Source organism: Hylaeus volcanicus, chromosome 3 (assembly GCF_026283585.1).
Source record: "Hylaeus volcanicus isolate JK05 chromosome 3, UHH_iyHylVolc1.0_haploid, whole genome shotgun sequence".
Classification (NCBI taxonomy): domain Eukaryota; kingdom Metazoa; phylum Arthropoda; class Insecta; order Hymenoptera; family Colletidae; genus Hylaeus; species Hylaeus volcanicus.
In genome coordinates, this window is record NC_071978.1 from 637,403 (window position 1) to 656,831 (window position 19,429).

General features: G+C 39.9%; 2 protein-coding genes across 6 annotated transcripts in view; one reads left to right on the forward strand and one right to left on the reverse strand.

The window, feature by feature from the left end:
* The window catches only part of LOC128874356 (retinoic acid receptor RXR), a 38,618-nt gene extending 21,549 nt beyond the window's left edge, over positions 1 to 17,069 (forward strand). For 3 of the 5 annotated variants that reach the window (XM_054119038.1, XM_054119035.1, XM_054119036.1), the window contains 5 exons: positions 6,646 to 6,775; positions 7,243 to 7,404; positions 11,179 to 11,485; positions 11,611 to 11,936; positions 12,044 to 17,069. In XM_054119038.1, coding sequence (XP_053975013.1) covers positions 6,646 to 6,775; positions 7,243 to 7,404; positions 11,179 to 11,485; positions 11,611 to 11,936; positions 12,044 to 12,317 — 1,199 coding nt within the window. In that variant the 3' untranslated portion in view covers positions 12,318 to 17,069. The remainder of the gene's footprint in view (positions 1 to 6,645; positions 6,776 to 7,242; positions 7,405 to 11,178; positions 11,486 to 11,610; positions 11,937 to 12,043) is intronic. The other 2 variants (XM_054119039.1, XM_054119037.1) reach the window with 1 other exon arrangement.
* Positions 16,866 to 18,991, reverse strand: LOC128874358 (translationally-controlled tumor protein homolog). Its single transcript, XM_054119041.1, has 5 exons — positions 18,835 to 18,991; positions 18,187 to 18,257; positions 17,912 to 18,099; positions 17,568 to 17,838; positions 16,866 to 17,331 (listed from the first exon to the last, which is right to left on the reverse strand). The coding sequence occupies exons 1-4, from the start codon at positions 18,860 to 18,862 to the stop codon at positions 17,607 to 17,609; spliced, it is 519 nt and encodes a 172-aa protein (XP_053975016.1). The 5' UTR covers positions 18,863 to 18,991; the 3' UTR covers positions 16,866 to 17,331; positions 17,568 to 17,606.
* Between the last annotated feature and the right edge of the window lie 438 nt (positions 18,992 to 19,429).

Sequence of the window (19,429 nt, forward strand, 5' to 3'; positions counted from 1 at the left end):
GTTCCACGCGACGAATCAATCGAGTTTGGTCGTCGAATGACATTTCTTAATTGGATCTACTTTCAGTTCCACAGTCTACGTTGGACAGCATCGATACGTACTCTTTTCTATACTTTTCATCGAATCGTTGCTCTAGGGCACGTTTGAAACATTATCCTCGCTCGCAATTCTAATCTCGACGTTCCCATTTTTCTTTTTTAAAATCGATCCCGAACGTTACGTGTCAATGATATACGAGAGCTAATAAGACGTTGCGACAAAGATGAATTATTCGATGCTGTGACCGACATTCGTCGTCGTCCTCCGTTCCACAGAATGGTTTAACGTAAGAAACATTTATGCATGAGCACTGCACGTTCGCGTGTGCAGTTCGCTCCGTATTCAGTCGCTCCAAATGCATGGCACTTTGACTTTCATTGACGGCCACACACGATGTGCAAACGAGTGCTCCCAAGTTCCGATCGAGATCGAAACTCGATCGAAAGCATCGAGCGAAATGCCTTCGTTTCCATAAAAGAAAACGAGAATGGGCTGCACTATTAACGGATTCGTTGCTGCCTAGACGTTTAACTGGCTGGTGAATAATTTCAGAAACAGTTTTGCACTCCCTCCTCACTGTTTCGCGGAACGAGTGTCTTTTGCAAAGTAAATTGTAGGGTCCAGTGGGGACCTTGGCGAGATAGAGGAAAATCGCAGGCTTATCTTTGCGTTTACACCCGGGATATTCGAGCGAGAGATACTCCGTAAGCTGCACAACGTGTGCTTTGTCTGATACAATGGAATTTCTGTGGTTTTCGCGCAGAAGTTTGTTCGGATAGATTATTCCGAGCGCTGCATTCGCGATAAATCGCTCGCAGTTCAAAGGAAAATAAACCGGTGCTGCGATTGATCACCGACCACAGTTCGCGATTCATCTGCAGATTGTTTGAGCAAACCACTCCACTTTGCAAATAATCGATACATTCGACGAGTATCTGTGTTCCGTTCGTCGGTGCACTTATTTTATAGGAACCAGGCTCAGGCTCGCTTCCACTTTTGGTGTTCTCCTCGCCAGGTATCTCGACGCTTGAAAATAGAAGACACGACTGGGAATTACGAATTCAATTAAGATTTTTACCAACATTCGCACGATTCCAAAGCTTTCCAATTGTTTAAATCGCATACATAAATAGGCGAGATGGTGGGTCGATAAATAACTGAAAATTCGCGGCTTGTCGCCGCGAGTAGCGGCCGATCTCCTCGGCAAAATAAATCAGTCTCGGCCAAGTCATTAATCTAGCGAGTTTTTTCGCGGGTTCAAGGCCTAACGCCATGGGCAGCGGCACTATTTTCGTACACTCGTGCACATGTACGTTCGCGTGGGTTGCATGTGCAACGTCACGACGCTATCCTGGTGTGGGAGCGGCATCCGGTCGCAGCTGCGTGCAGGAAACTGTTAAAAAGTCTCTTTCTCCCGTGCGTCGCGTCGAAAACATCTTTTCTCCTTTTCGTTTGCGCGCCGCGACGATGTTGTCCCATTGGCGTGCGGCGAAATCGTTAATTCGCGAACCACGAGGGTGCCTGATGGGACAATTCGTTCGCTGGAAATGGGTCGAGTCGCGGACATTTCAATTCCAATTAGAGTGATTAACGAGGAATACCTCGAAAACCGAAAAGGCTGATATACCTGGGAATTCTTTTGGATGGCAAACAAGTTACGTACACATCTATGAAAAGCGAACGTTATCGGTCGGATGTCGCGAGGAGTCTTGGCCTCCAGTCTTCTGGAGGATCAGAAGTATGCAAGTAACCAATAAGCAACATTCCCCATCGCGTGTGCCTTTTATCGTAAACACTCGACGGTATTCGACAATTTACGGGGTAGCTGGCTCGACGAAGAGGGGAATTCATAGCGAATTTACGGTCTCGAGGGGCTGTTGCAGTGTTGCTGGCGTGTTGCAGCGTCCACGATGCGCTCAAGGCGCTTGCACAAGTGGTCCGCCGCGCGGGAAACTGGTTTTCAGTTTCGGAAGAGCGTTCAAATCGTCAGACGGTGACGTCACAAACCTCGGACCTTTGGTATAGAATAATGACTGAAAAATCATTCCGCAACGATCTCACCGTCATTAAACATCGCTGTATGCTATCAGACATCTGAATTATTCGAATAAATCCAGAGTCGAGTTGATTTTTATATAGTTTACGTTTGCACTCGTTATGAAACGCCCTGTATGCGATATGTACCCAGCGCGTGTCGAGTTATTTGCTTAATTCATCGCTTACACGTTTACACGAATCTAAAGTTAGCGTTGGCCGACGAGCACCGCGTTTTCGCATTTTGCATTACTCATTTACGATACTGCTGCACGAGCTCGATGCTGTACAGAGTAAACTGTGGGAAGATCAATTTTGAGGGTTTGGATGCGAAGGAAAACAGATACGTTTCAGTCGTTATTCGTGATCATTTCTATGCTAATGACTTGTTCGTGTTACTGTGTTACGTTAAATTGCGACATTAACATTACGAGTATTATTATCGACCGCCATTTTTTCAACCCTAAAGTAAATCTCGTAAAATAATATCATATATTGGATTATTAGTTCACCGTGGCTGGTTCTTCTTGGGGTTTCCATTCTGTGAACGTGGAATGCAACGAAACGGAGCATTGAAACGGTTTATTGCCGTTTCCAAGGTTCTCGACGCTTCTTGCAACATAAATATTCATCTTCTTCCATGGTTCGAGGATAGTTTCGCGATATCGCACGACATCGAAACGTTCGGAATCGTTGTTTCGCGGTCGTGTAAATTTCGATTCGATGATCCTTTTGATTATTCTTGCTAAGTTGCCTAGGATGCGATTCTCGAAGCATAATATAAACACCGAGACCGAAAGTTATATCTGATTTTCTAGACTCTAGACGTTGTTGCTCTATTATGATTACGGGGAGTAGACCGGGGTTGGAGAAACAAAACATTGCCGTTGAAAGAAAAAGTTCAATGTCGATGTCGTAACAATTATCGTTCTCGTTGCTCTATATCGAGAATGTTCGATATACCAAGCAGCGGTGATGGACAATGTATCGTGATAGGCTTTTATACTTTATGGCTGACGTATCCAAGTCTGGATGCAAGAGTTCACGGAATATTTATTAATGGTTCCGCGGAACAGTTATGAAACACGATACTATCCGTTATACTTCTTTTTAATAACGACGGCTCTTCCCTTCCATCGTATCCACCGCCTACGCTCTGTTATTATCCCCTTGTCGACCTTTACATCTGCAATATTACCTTCTCCCCTTCTATTCTTTCCTGTCTCGGGTTTCGTTCGCGAAAAATTCACCGAAAACAGATCCCCTTACGCTGCAGATGTTTCTATAACGCTTAATATTTCTGGACCTTGAAAAAGAGACGCCTGAAAGTCACGATATACGTACGTGCTAGTTTCCTCGCGCTAAGCAGAATTCGAGATAAGACGATAGCGGAGCGTGCGTATAGCAAACGATATCCCTCGGAATAAATGATGTTCGTAAGGGTGACAAACTGAAACGGCAAATTTTTCATCGACGTAGCGAAATTTGAACGGTGAAGAAATTTCGCGTCCGGCATTTTCATCTCGGTGGTGGTAGAGTCGCAGTAGCGCATCCCCCCGAATTGTCAAGTGGAATAAACAGAACCCTCGAGCGGGTTTGTCAGCACCACGGTAACAGGATCGATACTCCGGTGCAATACATGACCATTCCCAATTCCACACTGGCTTCTGCCCTTGAAAATCAGGTTCGGGTGGTTCGCCTTTACGTTGTCCGCGATCGATTCGCTCGGTCGGGTCGGTTCACTCGCTAAGGCGAATATCTTTTAAATATTCAAAAGCCAACGCACTTGAGTCTTTGTTGCCGTAGGTCAGTTCGTTTTCTCCTCTTTTCTCCCCTTTCCGTGTCATTCGCCCTCTTTCTCTTTTTCTTCCTCACCTCCTGTTTCCTCCAGTGTCCCCCTGCATAATTCATTCTTCTTCCCAGTCGTGCATGCAACATGGATACTGTTATGCGTAAAACTGTTTTTCTTTGACGTGTATGCGAAAGGAAGCGGTCAGAAGTTGGAGTAACGATTCGGTGAACATTCGAGTCGTTTGACCATTTCAGGATCGGTAGGTAGGGTTCTCGATATCTTTACAACGACTCGTTGGAGTTAGCCTAAGGCAACTGTAGGATAAACTAACGTCCGTGGGATAACTGGCTTCGAGAACCCTGAGCTCTATATCCTAAATTAATCATATCGTAGTTCCTAAGGTTATGCTCTTCCTCGTAAAACTATGTCCTTGTTTGAGCCAAGAATGATCTAAGCCAAGAATGTGGAATCTGCGATCTCGGAGATAGACGGTTTGCCAAGTAATTGCATGCGTAGATGTCTTGATACAGTTGCGTTGCGCACAGTTTCGAACATTGCACCGGCTTGTTTGCGCCTGGTCAAGGTGTCCGACACTGCCGGCATAATATACCATCACCGGACTTGGCCTTGCAGCCACTCTCGCGTCCTCGTCCCATCGCCTCTCGCCCCTTTTGATACGGTTAAAGCTGCGTCCACAACTTGGTCTCTTTGAACCGAAACTCAACGCGTCTACACGTAGCCAATGACGCTCGTTTCCGCGTACATTGGTCTTTGTATAGCTTTCTGAGAAATCCTGGTGACTTTCCATTTTAAGATAAAATTAAGTTTAGATAGATGGATGCTTGATGTAGGAGAGGGTTATTTTTTAAGGATTTCTCTCGAGTCAAACATGATCCAGCACGAGTAGTTAAGAGTTACAAACGGAACATTGAAACATGTTGGCATTTTCCTCGTAGATATAGCATTATCGTAATAATGGCAACGACCAATCTCTTGGAAAGGCGCTGTTAGCTCCGAACGTTTGTCCCGCAGCCGTCGACGCGAGCGAGAGGACTTTGTTCGTTTTCGCGCTGTCGGCTAGGAGGATGTTTATCCAAGAATGCATTTCGGTGCTCGCCGCTGCAGATGCAAAAGCCTTTTGCAGTCTGTCGACGACCTTCGGTCCGCTTTGCACGCTCGTTGCGTAATTAAAGCGACGGCGCAACGCTTAATAAACGGCGGCGATGAGAGACACGCAATCGAGCGACCCTAACACTCGAAATAGAAGTCGCTGCTCGCCGAAGTGACGGCCTCGACGTAATTATATGTTTCGCGGAAAAAAGCGCGGCTGATGAACGCTCGATGTCATCGTGCCACGTATCGTTTAACCTTTTCAGGAGTGATCAGACTCGCGCGTGCTTGGACTCCTTTTAGTAACAGTACGAATAAAAAAGCTGCCACCTCTGATGCAGAACTCGTCAAGTTTTTGATGGTCGAAATTTCTAACTGAAACCAGTTTAAAGGCAGAACGAAGAATCGATATATGTATCGGTTAAGAAGGAACAACCACTTATCTGGTACCTATGCGATGATAAGCGGATCGGTTCGTCCAATGACACTGTGACAGTCGACGCGTCAAGGTTTTTCTAATAGAAAATATCTTTTTTAAGAGAGAGGGCGATATGATAAGAGAAGGGCGATAGAGGAACGATTGGTATCGCTGTAGTTAAAAAAATGTGCCTTCGAATCGTGAACTAGCAGAAGCCCGTTTGTTGAGCCCACGATAAATTCCAATGTGCCTGCTGCGCATTTGTCAGCTTGTGATGCGTCTCCTCGCGATGACATTGATCTGCTCATGAGAGAAACGTAAAAACGCTGAAAATGACGAGAAGCGAGAAGCGAGATGCGAGAAGCGAGAAGCGAGATGCGAGAAGCGAGAAGCGAGATGCGAGAAGCGAGAAGCGAGACAGCGAGAAGCGAGAAGCGAGACAGCGAGAAGCGAGAAGCGAGAAGCGAGATGCGAAACGGGGAGAGAAGGGAGATGCGAGATGCGAGATGCGAAACGGGGAGAGAAGGGAGTGTCATCATCTGGGAGTGTCCTTAGCGGATTATCCGGCGCTCCCTAATTCTCTCTGGGTCTCCTTCAACTTCAACAATAACACCCCTTCTCACACCCCATTGTTGTTTATCTTGTCGTCGTCATTCCTTCCGCGCGTCACGGCACGAATCCACGATGTATTTATTCTGCTAATACCGAATACAGAAAAACAGATGGAAAAAAAATAGATGTCGATCCTTGTTGTCTTATTATGCTGAGGTTTCCTGCTACAATTTTGTATAACTGTAAACCGTCGCGACTGACTCCTTGGACTATCGTAGCGGTAATTAACATCATTGCACTTTGCAATAGACGATACACGCCACTCCTCATCGGACGATGATGGGAATCGCGATCGCCCGAGGTTAAAAGTAAAAGGACGACGCTGAAAGTGGCGTTGGAAATGTAAATGGATGAAAGCGTAAATTTGAAAAGCGCGATAAATGGCAACTGTATTCGAGATACGAAGAATGGTACCCTGTACGCGTGTGTTAATTTTCGTGACATTTTAATGGTAGGTTGTCGTTCTGTCGAGTACCTAAAATTTGTAATTCAGATTTCATCTGATTTGCATCTGTGGAGATAGCGTTTTCCTGTCTACAACACCAGCGATTAAACTTGTATCATTGAAATACGAAATTAAAATTGTATACGATTCGATGTCAACTTCTTTTTCTAACTAGGAACAAATTTTGTTTTCTAGGGTTAAGTCTGGATAACAGTAACATGTCCATGTCTTCGGTGGGTCCGCAGAGTCCTCTCGACATGAAGCCCGATACAGCGAGTCTTATCAGTCCCGGAAACTTCAGTCCCTCCGGTCCCAACAGTCCAGGGTAAGTGTCGCCAAAATTAACTAAATACTTTATAAAGAAAAGCGAAGTAGTCGAACAGTGTTATTGGACGACGCTGAAATGTACTGTAACGCGGTCGAATCGATTCGACGGATACGAAGAAGCGGTATTCTGGCAACAGACGTCGTAAATCGAGGGTATACCATCGGGTGTAGTGTCCCCCCTTCGTAGAAACTGGGCAAAATACTTCCACGCTTTACACTTGACAGATTCATTGCTGGGTTGTAATATACGAGATATTCGATGCGTTACTTAGAATGAATAAATAAATAAATAAATAAATAAAAAAAAAAAAAAAAAAATACTTACGATATTTGTACAAATTGATATAGCACATTGGAACTCTAAAGCTAGAGTGAAATTCCACGAACTTGTACACAATATTTTGCCCGATTCAGGGCAGTAGTTTCGTAGGTCGAGTTTTTGTTATTCTCTTCTTTGCATGTAAGATCCTTCAACGCTGGTTGTCACAGCAACCTTCTGAGCACGTCGCCGAGTGGCCAGAACAAAGCAGTGGCACCATACCCGCCGAACCACCCTCTTTCTGGTAGCAAGCACCTTTGCTCGATCTGCGGAGACCGCGCCAGCGGCAAGCACTACGGCGTCTATAGGTAAGCCAAACATACTTTTTAATACATTTTTCCAACACGAACCATTCGTTTCGATAAGCTTTCGGATACAACGGATTATCATTATTTCGAGAATTACATACTCAAAGAAGGCACCAAACCGACATTCGTTGGCTGGCTGTCCAAGGTTCTCGAATTTGCTCGATAATCCCGACCCGCGATACCAGTAATTTTAGAACGTACTTAGTACAGCGTTGTGTTACCTATAACGTACACGTTGCGATACGCGTCCCCGTTGCAACGATAAAAGTTTATTTTTTTTTTCTTCTTCTCTTTTTTTAATTATCGCAACCTTTGACCCACTCTTACATTTCGTATCGCAAACACAATTCAAACGGATTGACTTAATCTTAACGAGGATGAGAGAAATAAACTGCATTGGAGACAATCTCCAGTCGTAAGGTACACGGTATACATAAAGGCACATACTCTGATGTTTAAATATTTTCGTTCCTCGGTGCACCATTTGGACAGCATCTGTATCGCCTAGGTATGGCAATAAGCCAAACGATTACATATATACGTAAGTATATTCAGCGACGGTTCTTCCCCGTCGTAAAAACTCGTCGCGGTATCGTAAATTTCTCCATCGACACCGTCCTGCACCGACTTAGCCGTTGTTCAAACGTTGGCTAATAACTTCGTCGCACGCATACGAAAAACGAGCATCGACGTACACATGCAACGGTGTTGCGTTTGCATAATCATCGTGCGTCGAACCTGCTCAGAAGGAATAATAAAAATGTCGTCGAACCAACTGGCGCGACAGACAATTGACTTTAAACGCGCCTCGAAGAAAGTCGATGATACAATTACGAATCCTTTGCTTCGCGTCATGGTCAAAAGAGATGTGAAACAGCAACGAATTAAAATAGGACAATTTTTGGAACACGCTTTCCTACGTCGAATTGTATCGAGTACAGTCCATTGTAGTTTCGCAAATTAATTGTATGCAATGTGCGGGACTTAACAGGTCGATGACGTCTATTACATGGAAACATCGATTACGAGTTCTTACTCGTCTAATGTTCGGTTAGTAGGAGACATATTGGGCGGACAAATACTTGCAGAAAGAATCGATTGGTATTGTCCAGTCGCGTTCGGTAACTATACACGTGCATTTCTATGGATATGACATTGGATCGATCCGTATAAAAAGGACGTATCGTCGAAGTTGTCGAAGCGTTAAGCTCTTGTCCCGTGAAAACACGGGCTTATACAAGTTTCCAACAGTGTTTGCTTTGTTTTCCAATGTAAAAGGCTCGAGCTGATACGCTCCCAGGGATGCTTCAACGTTGACATTTAATTTTTCGCTGTACAAGTAAATAAGATCGATAAACTCGCCCACGTATTCTTGTTCGTCTCTAGAACAGATTAGAGATGTTTACTACAACCTCGTTAGTATTTTCATCTCTTGGACGTGTCTTGAACAACAGATCAATCGTGTTTTCAAACGGCCAACTTATCCCATTAAACTTCCAACGACTTCCCAATCTCGCGTAAATTCCACGCACAGTAACGACGAAAGCGAGGATGAGGACGTTAGTCTTCTGGGAAGATACCCCGAGACATGGAGTGCGATTACAAGCGAATCTACCTCTATTATATGTACCTATATTAGGCGAAGCTTAATCATATTTATCTCTGCAAGATCTCTGTCTTTGCTACTCTATTAGTATCTACCATTGGCTCTATTACAATACTCTCCATGTTCATACTTAAAAATAGTATTTCAAATTTTAGTATCCGTGCAATTTATCCATTAGCATCGTCCATAAAGGTTTATGCGCGTTCGAGTGCCCCATTATTTGCCCTCTGTTAGTATCGGACGTTCCCCACTTTGACTCGCAGAACCATCCAACCGATAATGCCTTGTGCGTGTTGCATCAGAGCATCAGGGCAACCTTGGACTTGCTGCTAGTTGCGGCTCGTGAGGTTAGGACGACTAGCCAACCGTAGTTCCTACTAGGGGAAGAGAGAGACAAGCTGCGCGTCTTGGTCGTGAAGCCACTTTGCTCCAGTGGCAGCTAATTAAGCAATCACGGCCATTATCAGGGTCTGGGCTCGCACGCCGTCTCAGATGCATGGCGTCACCTCGAGAAGAAACTGTCTCGTTTCGTTCCTCGCAGGTGGAATCCCTCTCTATTTCCTCTATCTCTAACGCCGTTCTACTCTAAAACAGAATTTATGGAACAGGACAATGGGACTAGATCCCAGCTGCGTCGTGGAATTTAAACAGACATCGACAAGCATTTCCACGATTCGATAGGAAAACTTGGCTTCGCGGAACGAAGACACCTTCGCGCGTGTCTCCCGTCAGACAGATTTGTCTTTCGAGTAAACTCGCAGAGATCAAACGACTTCCACCGCGGTGGTCCAGAGATTTAGTCACGTGCCTTGTCTGCACGTTTCGAGAACCTCGACCGTATCGATGGTTTAAATCACCGTCGATTTCGACGCGAATTTAAATGAAAATAGACGCTACCGAAAATTGACGTCAGTGGAACAAAATTTATTATTGTTAAAACTATCGATAAAACGTCGAAACTTTTTGTTCGCAATCGCTATCCTCGCACGTTGCAACATCGAAAACGGAAGATGAATGTGTTCGTCTATTGTTCCGCGTTGCGACGCCACGATCCACCGGATTTTGTGGCGAGTTCTCGTCAACCCGCATCGCAACGCTTTCGTGATTCGCGAAAATTCAGTACGATCGACGAAATCCATGGGATTTTCAGCATCGCGTCGTTTCTCTTCTCCTCGTCGATCACTGTTCTCGAAACCAAAACGTACAAGAGCGATTCCGCTCGATGTTGTCGCACAAGTGAAAACAGGAGAAAGGAATATGAAATTGGTCGCACTAAACCATCGCGAAAATACACGGAATGACTGGACCAAAAATAATTTCCTCGCGGAATGTCGTCGCTTCTCTGGCCACGGCGGGATTTCTGGAGTGGTTCCAATTTTAAAAACGAAGGCTCTGGCCAGCGATTTTCTCCGAAAACGCTGGGCCGTCGGTGCCTTAACGATTGCAGAATGTGGAAATAGTCGATGGACTGACTTCGTTTAACGTCCTTTCCCCTTTATTGCACGACTTTCTTTATGGAGAGATAAGCAAGGGTTCCGTGCCTTCTTTGGAGATTACTATAACATTTTGGTTCCAAGTTAGCGCGAAAATTCAGCTTGCAAAAAATATTATTTTGTTTCACTTGGACCGTGGAAAATATTTTATTTTATTTGGCTCGCAGAAAATCTATTTTACTTGACCCAATAATAGAGAAGACTGTTTGGTCCAAAGTAATAGTGCACCTTCTGATGGAAAGTTAATTGTCTTGTGTAGAGAGAGCTGAAATTATTGGATCGTAATTGTCGTTCCGAAACGTAAACAGTTCCCCATTAGTTTCGGTGGATTGAGTTGCACGCGAGGCATTTCTCGTTTGTTTTGGCAACAATGCCTCCGAAGAGGCGTGGATTACGGCAGCGCAACCGTAAACAGATGGCACTTTATTCGACAAATCCTGAGCTAGTCAAACAGAATGAACGAAAGAGGAAAAATAAAACGGTGCCAATGGTCGGATTGGACGCCTTTGCGAAATACGAGTCGGCGTCTGCTCTTTGGTGATTCACTTTCCGTCGCTGTTGATACACGACCTTATCGATCTTAACGATCTTAGGTTGATACCCTCGTCTTTATCGCGTTTTAATTTAAAAAACAAACATTTACGAGGTATTTAACAGAGCTTAACGTTCTTCTAGCTGCGAGGGCTGTAAGGGATTCTTCAAGAGGACCGTTCGCAAGGACCTCTCGTACGCGTGCCGCGAGGAGAAGTCCTGCATCATCGACAAGAGGCAGAGAAATCGTTGTCAGTATTGCAGATACCAGAAATGCTTGGCTATGGGTATGAAAAGGGAGGCGGTCCAGGAGGAACGTCAGCGCACCAAGGAGCGGGATCAGAGCGAGGTGGAGAGCACGAGCAGTTTACACTCGGACATGCCGATCGAACGAATCCTGGAGGCTGAGAAACGAGTCGAATGCAAGATGGAACAGCAAGGAAATTACGAGGTAAATATTCGAACAAAAGTCTCGACGACATCCGCGTTATGAGCGACGCGACGGTTTCGTCGAGTGTTGTGCTGTTCCACGAAATACTTTGTTCAATTAATTTGGCATCTCTTGGCGATACACAGAACGCAGTGTCGCACATTTGCAACGCCACGAACAAACAGCTGTTCCAGCTGGTAGCATGGGCGAAACATATCCCACATTTTACGTCGTTACCGCTGGAGGATCAGGTACTTCTACTCAGGGCTGGATGGAACGAACTGTTGATAGCCTCCTTCTCTCATCGTTCCATCGACGTGAAGGACGGCATTGTTTTGGCGACAGGTATGACCGTTCAACGAAACTCGGCGCAACAGGCTGGCGTGGGCACGATATTCGACAGAGTGCTTTCGGAGCTCGTCTCGAAAATGCGCGAGATGAAAATGGACAGGACTGAGCTTGGTTGTCTGAGGTCAGTAACCGATTATACGGCAGCAATTCGAGATGGCTAGTGAATTTTTGTGTATTCCCAGGTATTTAAAAAAAAAACAAAAAAAAAAAACCGTTGGTTGTACGCAGGTCCATCATTCTCTTCAATCCGGAGGTCCGAGGACTAAAGTCCGTCCAGGAAGTGACTCTGCTTCGCGAGAAGATTTACGCAGCCTTGGAAGGATACTGTCGCGTGGCTTGGCCCGACGACGCTGGCAGATTCGCGAAATTATTGTTGCGCTTGCCTTCCATCCGGTCGATCGGACTAAAATGCCTGGAGCACTTATTCTTCTTCAAGATGATCGGCGACGTGCCTATCGACGATTTCCTCGTGGAGATGCTAGAATCGCGATCAGATCCTTAGGAGCAAACGGTGTGCCGCGTTCTGGGGCACACCGATCTGTGAGAGAACAAGGATACGCATGCATAAACAAAAAAATGAGAAAAGAAAAAAACGACAAAAATACAACATTCAAGGTAAACGTAAAGAATCTTCGCCGATTACCGACGCCTCCATGCAAGGCATTCTCACGTCGAGCAGCGAGATGGAATTTACTTACATTTCCCTTCTCACTTTCTTATTTATGACTTTATTAACGGTTCTTGTTCGACGTAAGGAGGCAGTCTTTCGTTCGATTCGTATCGAGAGCACGGCGGAAGTCGCAACGATGCACTCGGATAGAAATAACAGTGGTGTTGCTAGAGCTTTTTAGCGTTGAAAGTTTGTGACACGTCTGTCATGCCATCGTCCGAGCAAAGTTCCCCGTAGACGCGTAACCTCGTCACTGAATTAGCGATCTTCGATTGCGTCTACGTCGATCCCACTGCGCCCCCTGCAGCCATGGAAGTTCCTAAGACACTCACGTTTCGTTTCTTGTTGTCATTCACATGTTGTCCCTCCGCCAACGAGTCAGTCCTCATTGCTTCTCAAGTCTTTCAAAATAGTTTTACGAATCGCCGGGCGACGATCCTCTTTTGCATCATCTTCGACGTGGGCGCAATCTATGCATAAGTTCTCGGGTATTTTTACATTCCAACTCTGCCTCGATTCGGATCGTCACTTGGAAGAGCCACGATTGCATATAGATAATATACATACTTGCATAAATGAATGCGTTTTACACGTGTGCACTACGATAATTTATTGTTTTGTATTTTAGAATATAGAAAGAGATAAACTTACTAATTCATTATTAATTGAATATGTTATAATAGTTCTTTTTTTACATATATATTAAAAGCTTATACAGCTTACGTCTGTAATAAAATATCAAAACAACGTCATCGAGACGTTAAGGATCATTGACACGTTATTGAGATATTCGAATGTAAAGACTTTTACATTGAGAGAGATTTTCACTTTTGGTAGAGCAAATTCTCATGAAAATTTCAATTAGATACACAGTTTTTCGTACCAAGTTTTCTGCCTTTTGTCTCTGATTGTAATTTTACAGTGCTATGTATAATGGCAAATAAGGTGTAAATGTTTCTCGATAGTTTATTGCCTAACGCAAAAATTTTCTTTTCTTTTGGAAATGTTCGACGCGCTACGAGATATAGGAATTCCTAAAATTTCAAAGAGATACTTGCAAGATGTATGGTTATCCTTTAAATCTAGAGACATAGGAATTAACTGATCAAGGACAGAGCTAAGATAGATACTTTACTGTCGTTGTTAGAAATTTACAGAACTCTTTTATGATTTCAACTGAAGGATGTAAGAAAATAATAATTTTATGCACTGTAAGCATCTATTTTAATTCTATTTTTATTATATTTGTAGTCTTTATATATATAGAGTAATGACAAATTTTAATCTTGTTTTTTAAAGATTATATTTTTAACTAGATAATTATTGATCTGAGTCGGTTGCAATAAATTCCAAATTTTATATTTTAATCTTCGGTTTAGTTTAAGGTTATGAAATTAGTGGAATATGTATTTTATAATCTCGTTGTCCTGATCTTAGTGCATTAATTCGGAAATTTATAGAAATTTATTTATACATTTTTTTGTAAAATATCTCGAAAGATATATATTTATCTTTATTTTATTTCGATTGTAAATTTTACGAAAAAAAATTTATCTTAACATCCTTCAGTTTTAGTCATCTACATAAATTACTATAGTACCCTAGAAATCGTAAGAAATGATCATACTTACTTCGATAATATAAATTATGATAATATCAAATATTATTAAACATATTTCTATTTTTGCGTGAATGCTTACGATTGTTAGTTGTTGGTTATTGTTATCTATTTGATGAGAGTTTTTAATGTTATGCATACCACGAGAGAAACACAATATTAAATTTCCGATTTTTTTTTGGTAACATACTGGAGTTGCTGTTCATTTCAGATGCCTGCTATATTATTTTTTAGTGTTCTTATATGGAATGATAATGATGAACCTTGAATATTATTCTACTCAATTAGCACGATTTTAAATAATTTGTGACAAATGCAAACCAAATAACGCAATTTATATATATTTATAAAATAATAGGAAAACTGTATCACAATTTTGTAATCTATTTCCTTTGTCGTAATGTTCTGTTTTCTTTATATTCACTTCAAAAATACATCTTGACCAAAATTACCTCTGAACAAAACGCATTTTTGCGGTCACCTCATCTAATTCCTCAATACATGTAATTAATAAAAGAAAATAAGCAGTGAAAGACCATTAGGAATGGAGGGCGTGAATGCTTGCTACCTGTGAATGAAGTTTCATATAAATATATAAATGTTAAAATGATGATATCTATACATACAAATAATATATGAATATATAGACAGAACTCTTTCACAAATAATAATGAGAACCTCAGTAGTAGTCAGTAGAATAATAAAGATAATGGCAGAATTAAGAAATGTTCTATGATCAAACATTGATTAAGGTAAGAGGATTTAGGAGAGTGGATTCTAGAATGTGTTACAACCTGTTAAATAACAGCATGCTTCTATAAGAAGCAATATTCAAAAACAGTGAACTGTATACTATTATAATTGATGTAAACTCGATGCTTTTGCCATACCTCCTTGAACTATCATAGAAATGGTACGATGCTCAAATTGTATGTAGTGATGTTTTACTTAGTAACAGTGTCCTAGAATGAAAGAACGTGGTGCGTTGTAAACATTCTGTACAGTCATGCATAATGAAGTGAAGAAGAAAACTTTGTTTGGTATTTATAAAATTCATCATTCTTCGTATACATGTGTATAATTGTTCAAACATGCAGTGACGTGTGATTAACATATTCGATAATGTATATCGTTAGATTTTCTCCTTAATTTAAATAAATATCATCGGTATCGTTGAATCGAAATTTGTTAGCGGCTAATTCGATTAATTTTCGTAGTAGTACCGAAAGTGTTTTACGCACCCGTTCTCCATAGATATCAGTACAAATAAGTTTAATATTAATAGTAATAACGACTAAAATAACTGTTTGACTTTACTAAAAATTTAAGGTACGTTCCACTTAAACAGTAGCTGGTGTTCTACTACATACCGTACCTTCGATAAAATAACCTAAAAGCCAGAGTACTAAATCCTTCTGTGTGTATAAATGTCATAAACTATATATATGTATCTATTAATGCTACATCAATAACAAATTAACTCACACGACTGCCATTACAATTAATTATGTTTTGGAATATTAGCATGGCTCAATATTCCGTATTTAGTTTCTCTTCCCCCCGCATTGAAAAAAATAATTTTCATTGAAATTATTGTACCATTTTATTCTGTAGGTTTTGTATAATTTGATTGTAAATTAACGAATCACCGTTGCGCAAGACTTGTTATATAGGTGTCTAACGTAATATTCCGTTTCAGAAATACTTGAATTGTGTTCACAGCTTAAAAATGTCTTTTTGGAAATATTAATCTGTGTTTTAATGTTGTTAATTTTACCGGGTAATAGTAAATGCCATTGTTTTTTTATTGTTTTACATCGATGTTAATTCATGTAGTAATTCGAATTTATATTACTTCATGTTAAACTGCCGTAGTACCGATAAAATTATGTGGTGTGCTCAGTAATTAAAATAATTACATATATACATTGTCCACATGTGCATACAATATACAACACATGGCGTGTACATTTTCAATCCATCTTTTATTATCTTTAAGCTGTAACTATCGTTTCACGTTTATTGAAGGAATAGTCAGCGTATCTGTGTAGTTCTATTTGCTAAGTATATGTATACATATATGGATGGATACAGGTATATGTAAATTACGACTTTTATGGAATGCTTTCGTGTGTATAAACATGATATTGTTTCAAGTAAAGATACGAAAAATGATATTAAAATATCGAATTCTGCATTCAGTTGGTAACTGTTTTATAAAGAATAAGAGTAATATATTCACAAGACGATGTATGACGATAAAGGGTATATAAATTATATAGGCATAGAAGAAGTGTGTAAGATGGAATGACAGTGGCCGAGGGAAAGGTTGTATTGAAGGAGACGCGAACAAGTCATACCATGAATGTATTGTATATCTAAAGCAGTGTGGCTAATAACAATCCTTGATTAAAGAAATATGATGTACGGTCTTGCGCCAAGAGATAAATCGTCTATTCTGACTTATCTGAATATAATATTTTTATGAAGCGAAAAATATGTTCATTTTACTTATTGCATTCCATAACTGCCACTTGGGTTCGAAATAATCATACACAATTTTTGCATTTAATTTACATTTTGCTTTTATTAATATATACTTGGTTAGGAGTTTGAAACTGTGGTCATTATTAGCACGATTAATTAGGTAATAAAAGGTAATTGAATTTTGTAAACTATATTATTTGTTGAGCTCTGCACTTATAAAAAGAAATTTAATAACTCGTGGTTGTCACAACATCTCGAAATAAAAACGCGGATAGTGAGCAGTACTTATGAAAACACTTTTTATTCGTGTGAGACGTTATACAGAGTATGTTGTTTCTGTTATACTTATTATTCACTGACGTTTCCTGATGTTAACGATAATTATAGGCATTGTAGTTTCATTGCTGCAAAGGTCTTTCCCCATCTTCCATTTCTCAATCATAAATAAAATGGTTTAACGGTATCGAATAAAAAAAAAACGATATAAAATAATCTTACAATCACCACAATGATTTAAATACAGATACATCGAAGGAATATCGTGTCTGAGATTATCTATTCAGATACATTATATGTACAAATATTACTTTCTTTGAGTCCGTTACTGATTAGTTTTTTTTTTTTTTTTGGAAAGAAAATAAGTTAATTGCATTATAAAATGAGATTGGAAGTAGTATCGTGTTTCCCTTCAACTAAATTTCACAGCTTTCCAGCATGTGTACAGTCTTGATTTCAGTTTATCTGAAAAACATACAAAAATTAATTGAATATTTCGTTGGATAGTTCGTGCATGTAACAATTAAATTCCTTATTAAAATGTCTGGATAAAATAGACGCCATGTTCGATAAGTAAGCCACAGCGGGAATCTTATTACCACTTTTATCTTACATGTTTGTGCAATGCTAAATACATGTGAATATGGTATAAAGCATGAATAAACATGTATACATATGAAAATAATAAATGGAAAACTCACAATATTTTTTTTTGCAATTTGTTGAATATCTAGAATTATTTAAAACTTTTCTTCTTCAAGACCGTGTTTGAATAACATAAGTACAGGCACAGAATCACCGTCGATATCGCGATATTCCATTATTGCGACAATGCCATCAATGTCCATAGATTCACCAGTGAAGAACTGCAAGTCCTTAAAACGACTTAATACGTCCTTCATAACTTTATTCGTGTTTGTTTTGAATACTTCCACCTGATCAGGAGCTTTCTCTTCCAACCTTGCAACTAATCTGGCAAAATATTTGATTATTAGTGAAGTTGTTCTTTAACAGATTCGATTATTACACCAACTTAGATACTTACTTCTTCATATAATCTTTCAGATAGAGGGTATATGACTTTTTGTCACCAAATGCAAAAGTTTCTTGAAGTCTGTGATTTAGAACAACATCAACGCCTGTTTCTACAGATTCGTCTGTGCCTTCATCAGCTTCTTCTGCAGATGGATTAAATCCAGCAATTTCTATCTCTCCAGCTTTACGAGAAACTAACTAATTATTAAAAAAAACAAATACAATTAATATATATATTGAACTTCTAATTTAATATAGATTGAAAAATAATGTTTAAGTTTATACCTTGCCATATACTTCATACATAACATCGTCAATCAGTTTTATTTTGTAGGTGTCTGAGAACATCTCATCACCTGTAATATAAAAAATTATATATTATAAACTTGTTTTAAGAAAATTCTGTACTTCTATGGAAATTTGTATTTTGTTTTAATAAAAAATTTAATTTATAAAATCACATTCTTACATCATCTAACTACCTTAACAATGTGTGTCAAAAACTATAGTGCAAAGATACATTATTCAGTTGAAGTTTAAATTTATATGTTATTACTACAAATAGAATTATAAAATCTATACGAGTTGATAGTCTAATAACGTATTTATTTGCAATTTACAATTTCAATGAATCACTTCAAACATATGGAGAGGTTATAAATACAAATCTTAAATTTTCAAATAGTACATCTGTGTGCTACAAAATCGCTTTAAAAAAATGTTTTTTTACATTATAATAATACATTTTAAATATTTAAATAATAGAAAAGAGATCGAGTAGAGTTATCATTGTCGTGCTTTCAGTGTGTAATAAGAAACGTCACTATGCATTGTGACCTTCTATGAAACTTGACGCTTCATTTCTCTGTATAACAGACAAATGAAAAACTATTATTTAGACAAAATACTTAATGGCAGTCTCCATCTACTTACCGGTGAAAATATCCTTATAGATCTTCATAGTGGAAGATGGAGAAAGATTTAATTACAGCTAAACTAAACAAGACACAACCACTCCAACAGAGCGAACCGGAAGGGAGCACAGTGGAGCATAGATCTCGGTGATGCAGCCACGAAGTAATTTTCCAGAGGAGAAACTCTTGTTGTCGATTCTGAGCACTAGGGTATTTTACAGTAATCTTGTCGAATAATTAAATTTAAAACGAAGTTTTGTATTATAAATGTAGAACCTTCCGCATAAATGTTCTAAATAACATTCTGTAGTTTTTAGGCCCAGTACTATTTCAGATATTCTTTATATTAGATATTTTCTAAACCAAATAATAATCAGCGCCATCGGTAACAAAATGCCCAAGTTTGTAGTGAAAATAATTCCCGCTGTTACTACTAGATGGCGCCACTAACTAAAGGGTCGATAATCATTTCTGGATTAAATAACTATTCATAAAAATGAACAATTAACATATTAACTAATACACTGTAGTGTTACGAAGTAAAGAATCGTACTAATTATCCATTTATGATAAATAAAAAAATAATCGATTTAAAGTAATCGGTGGCGCCATCA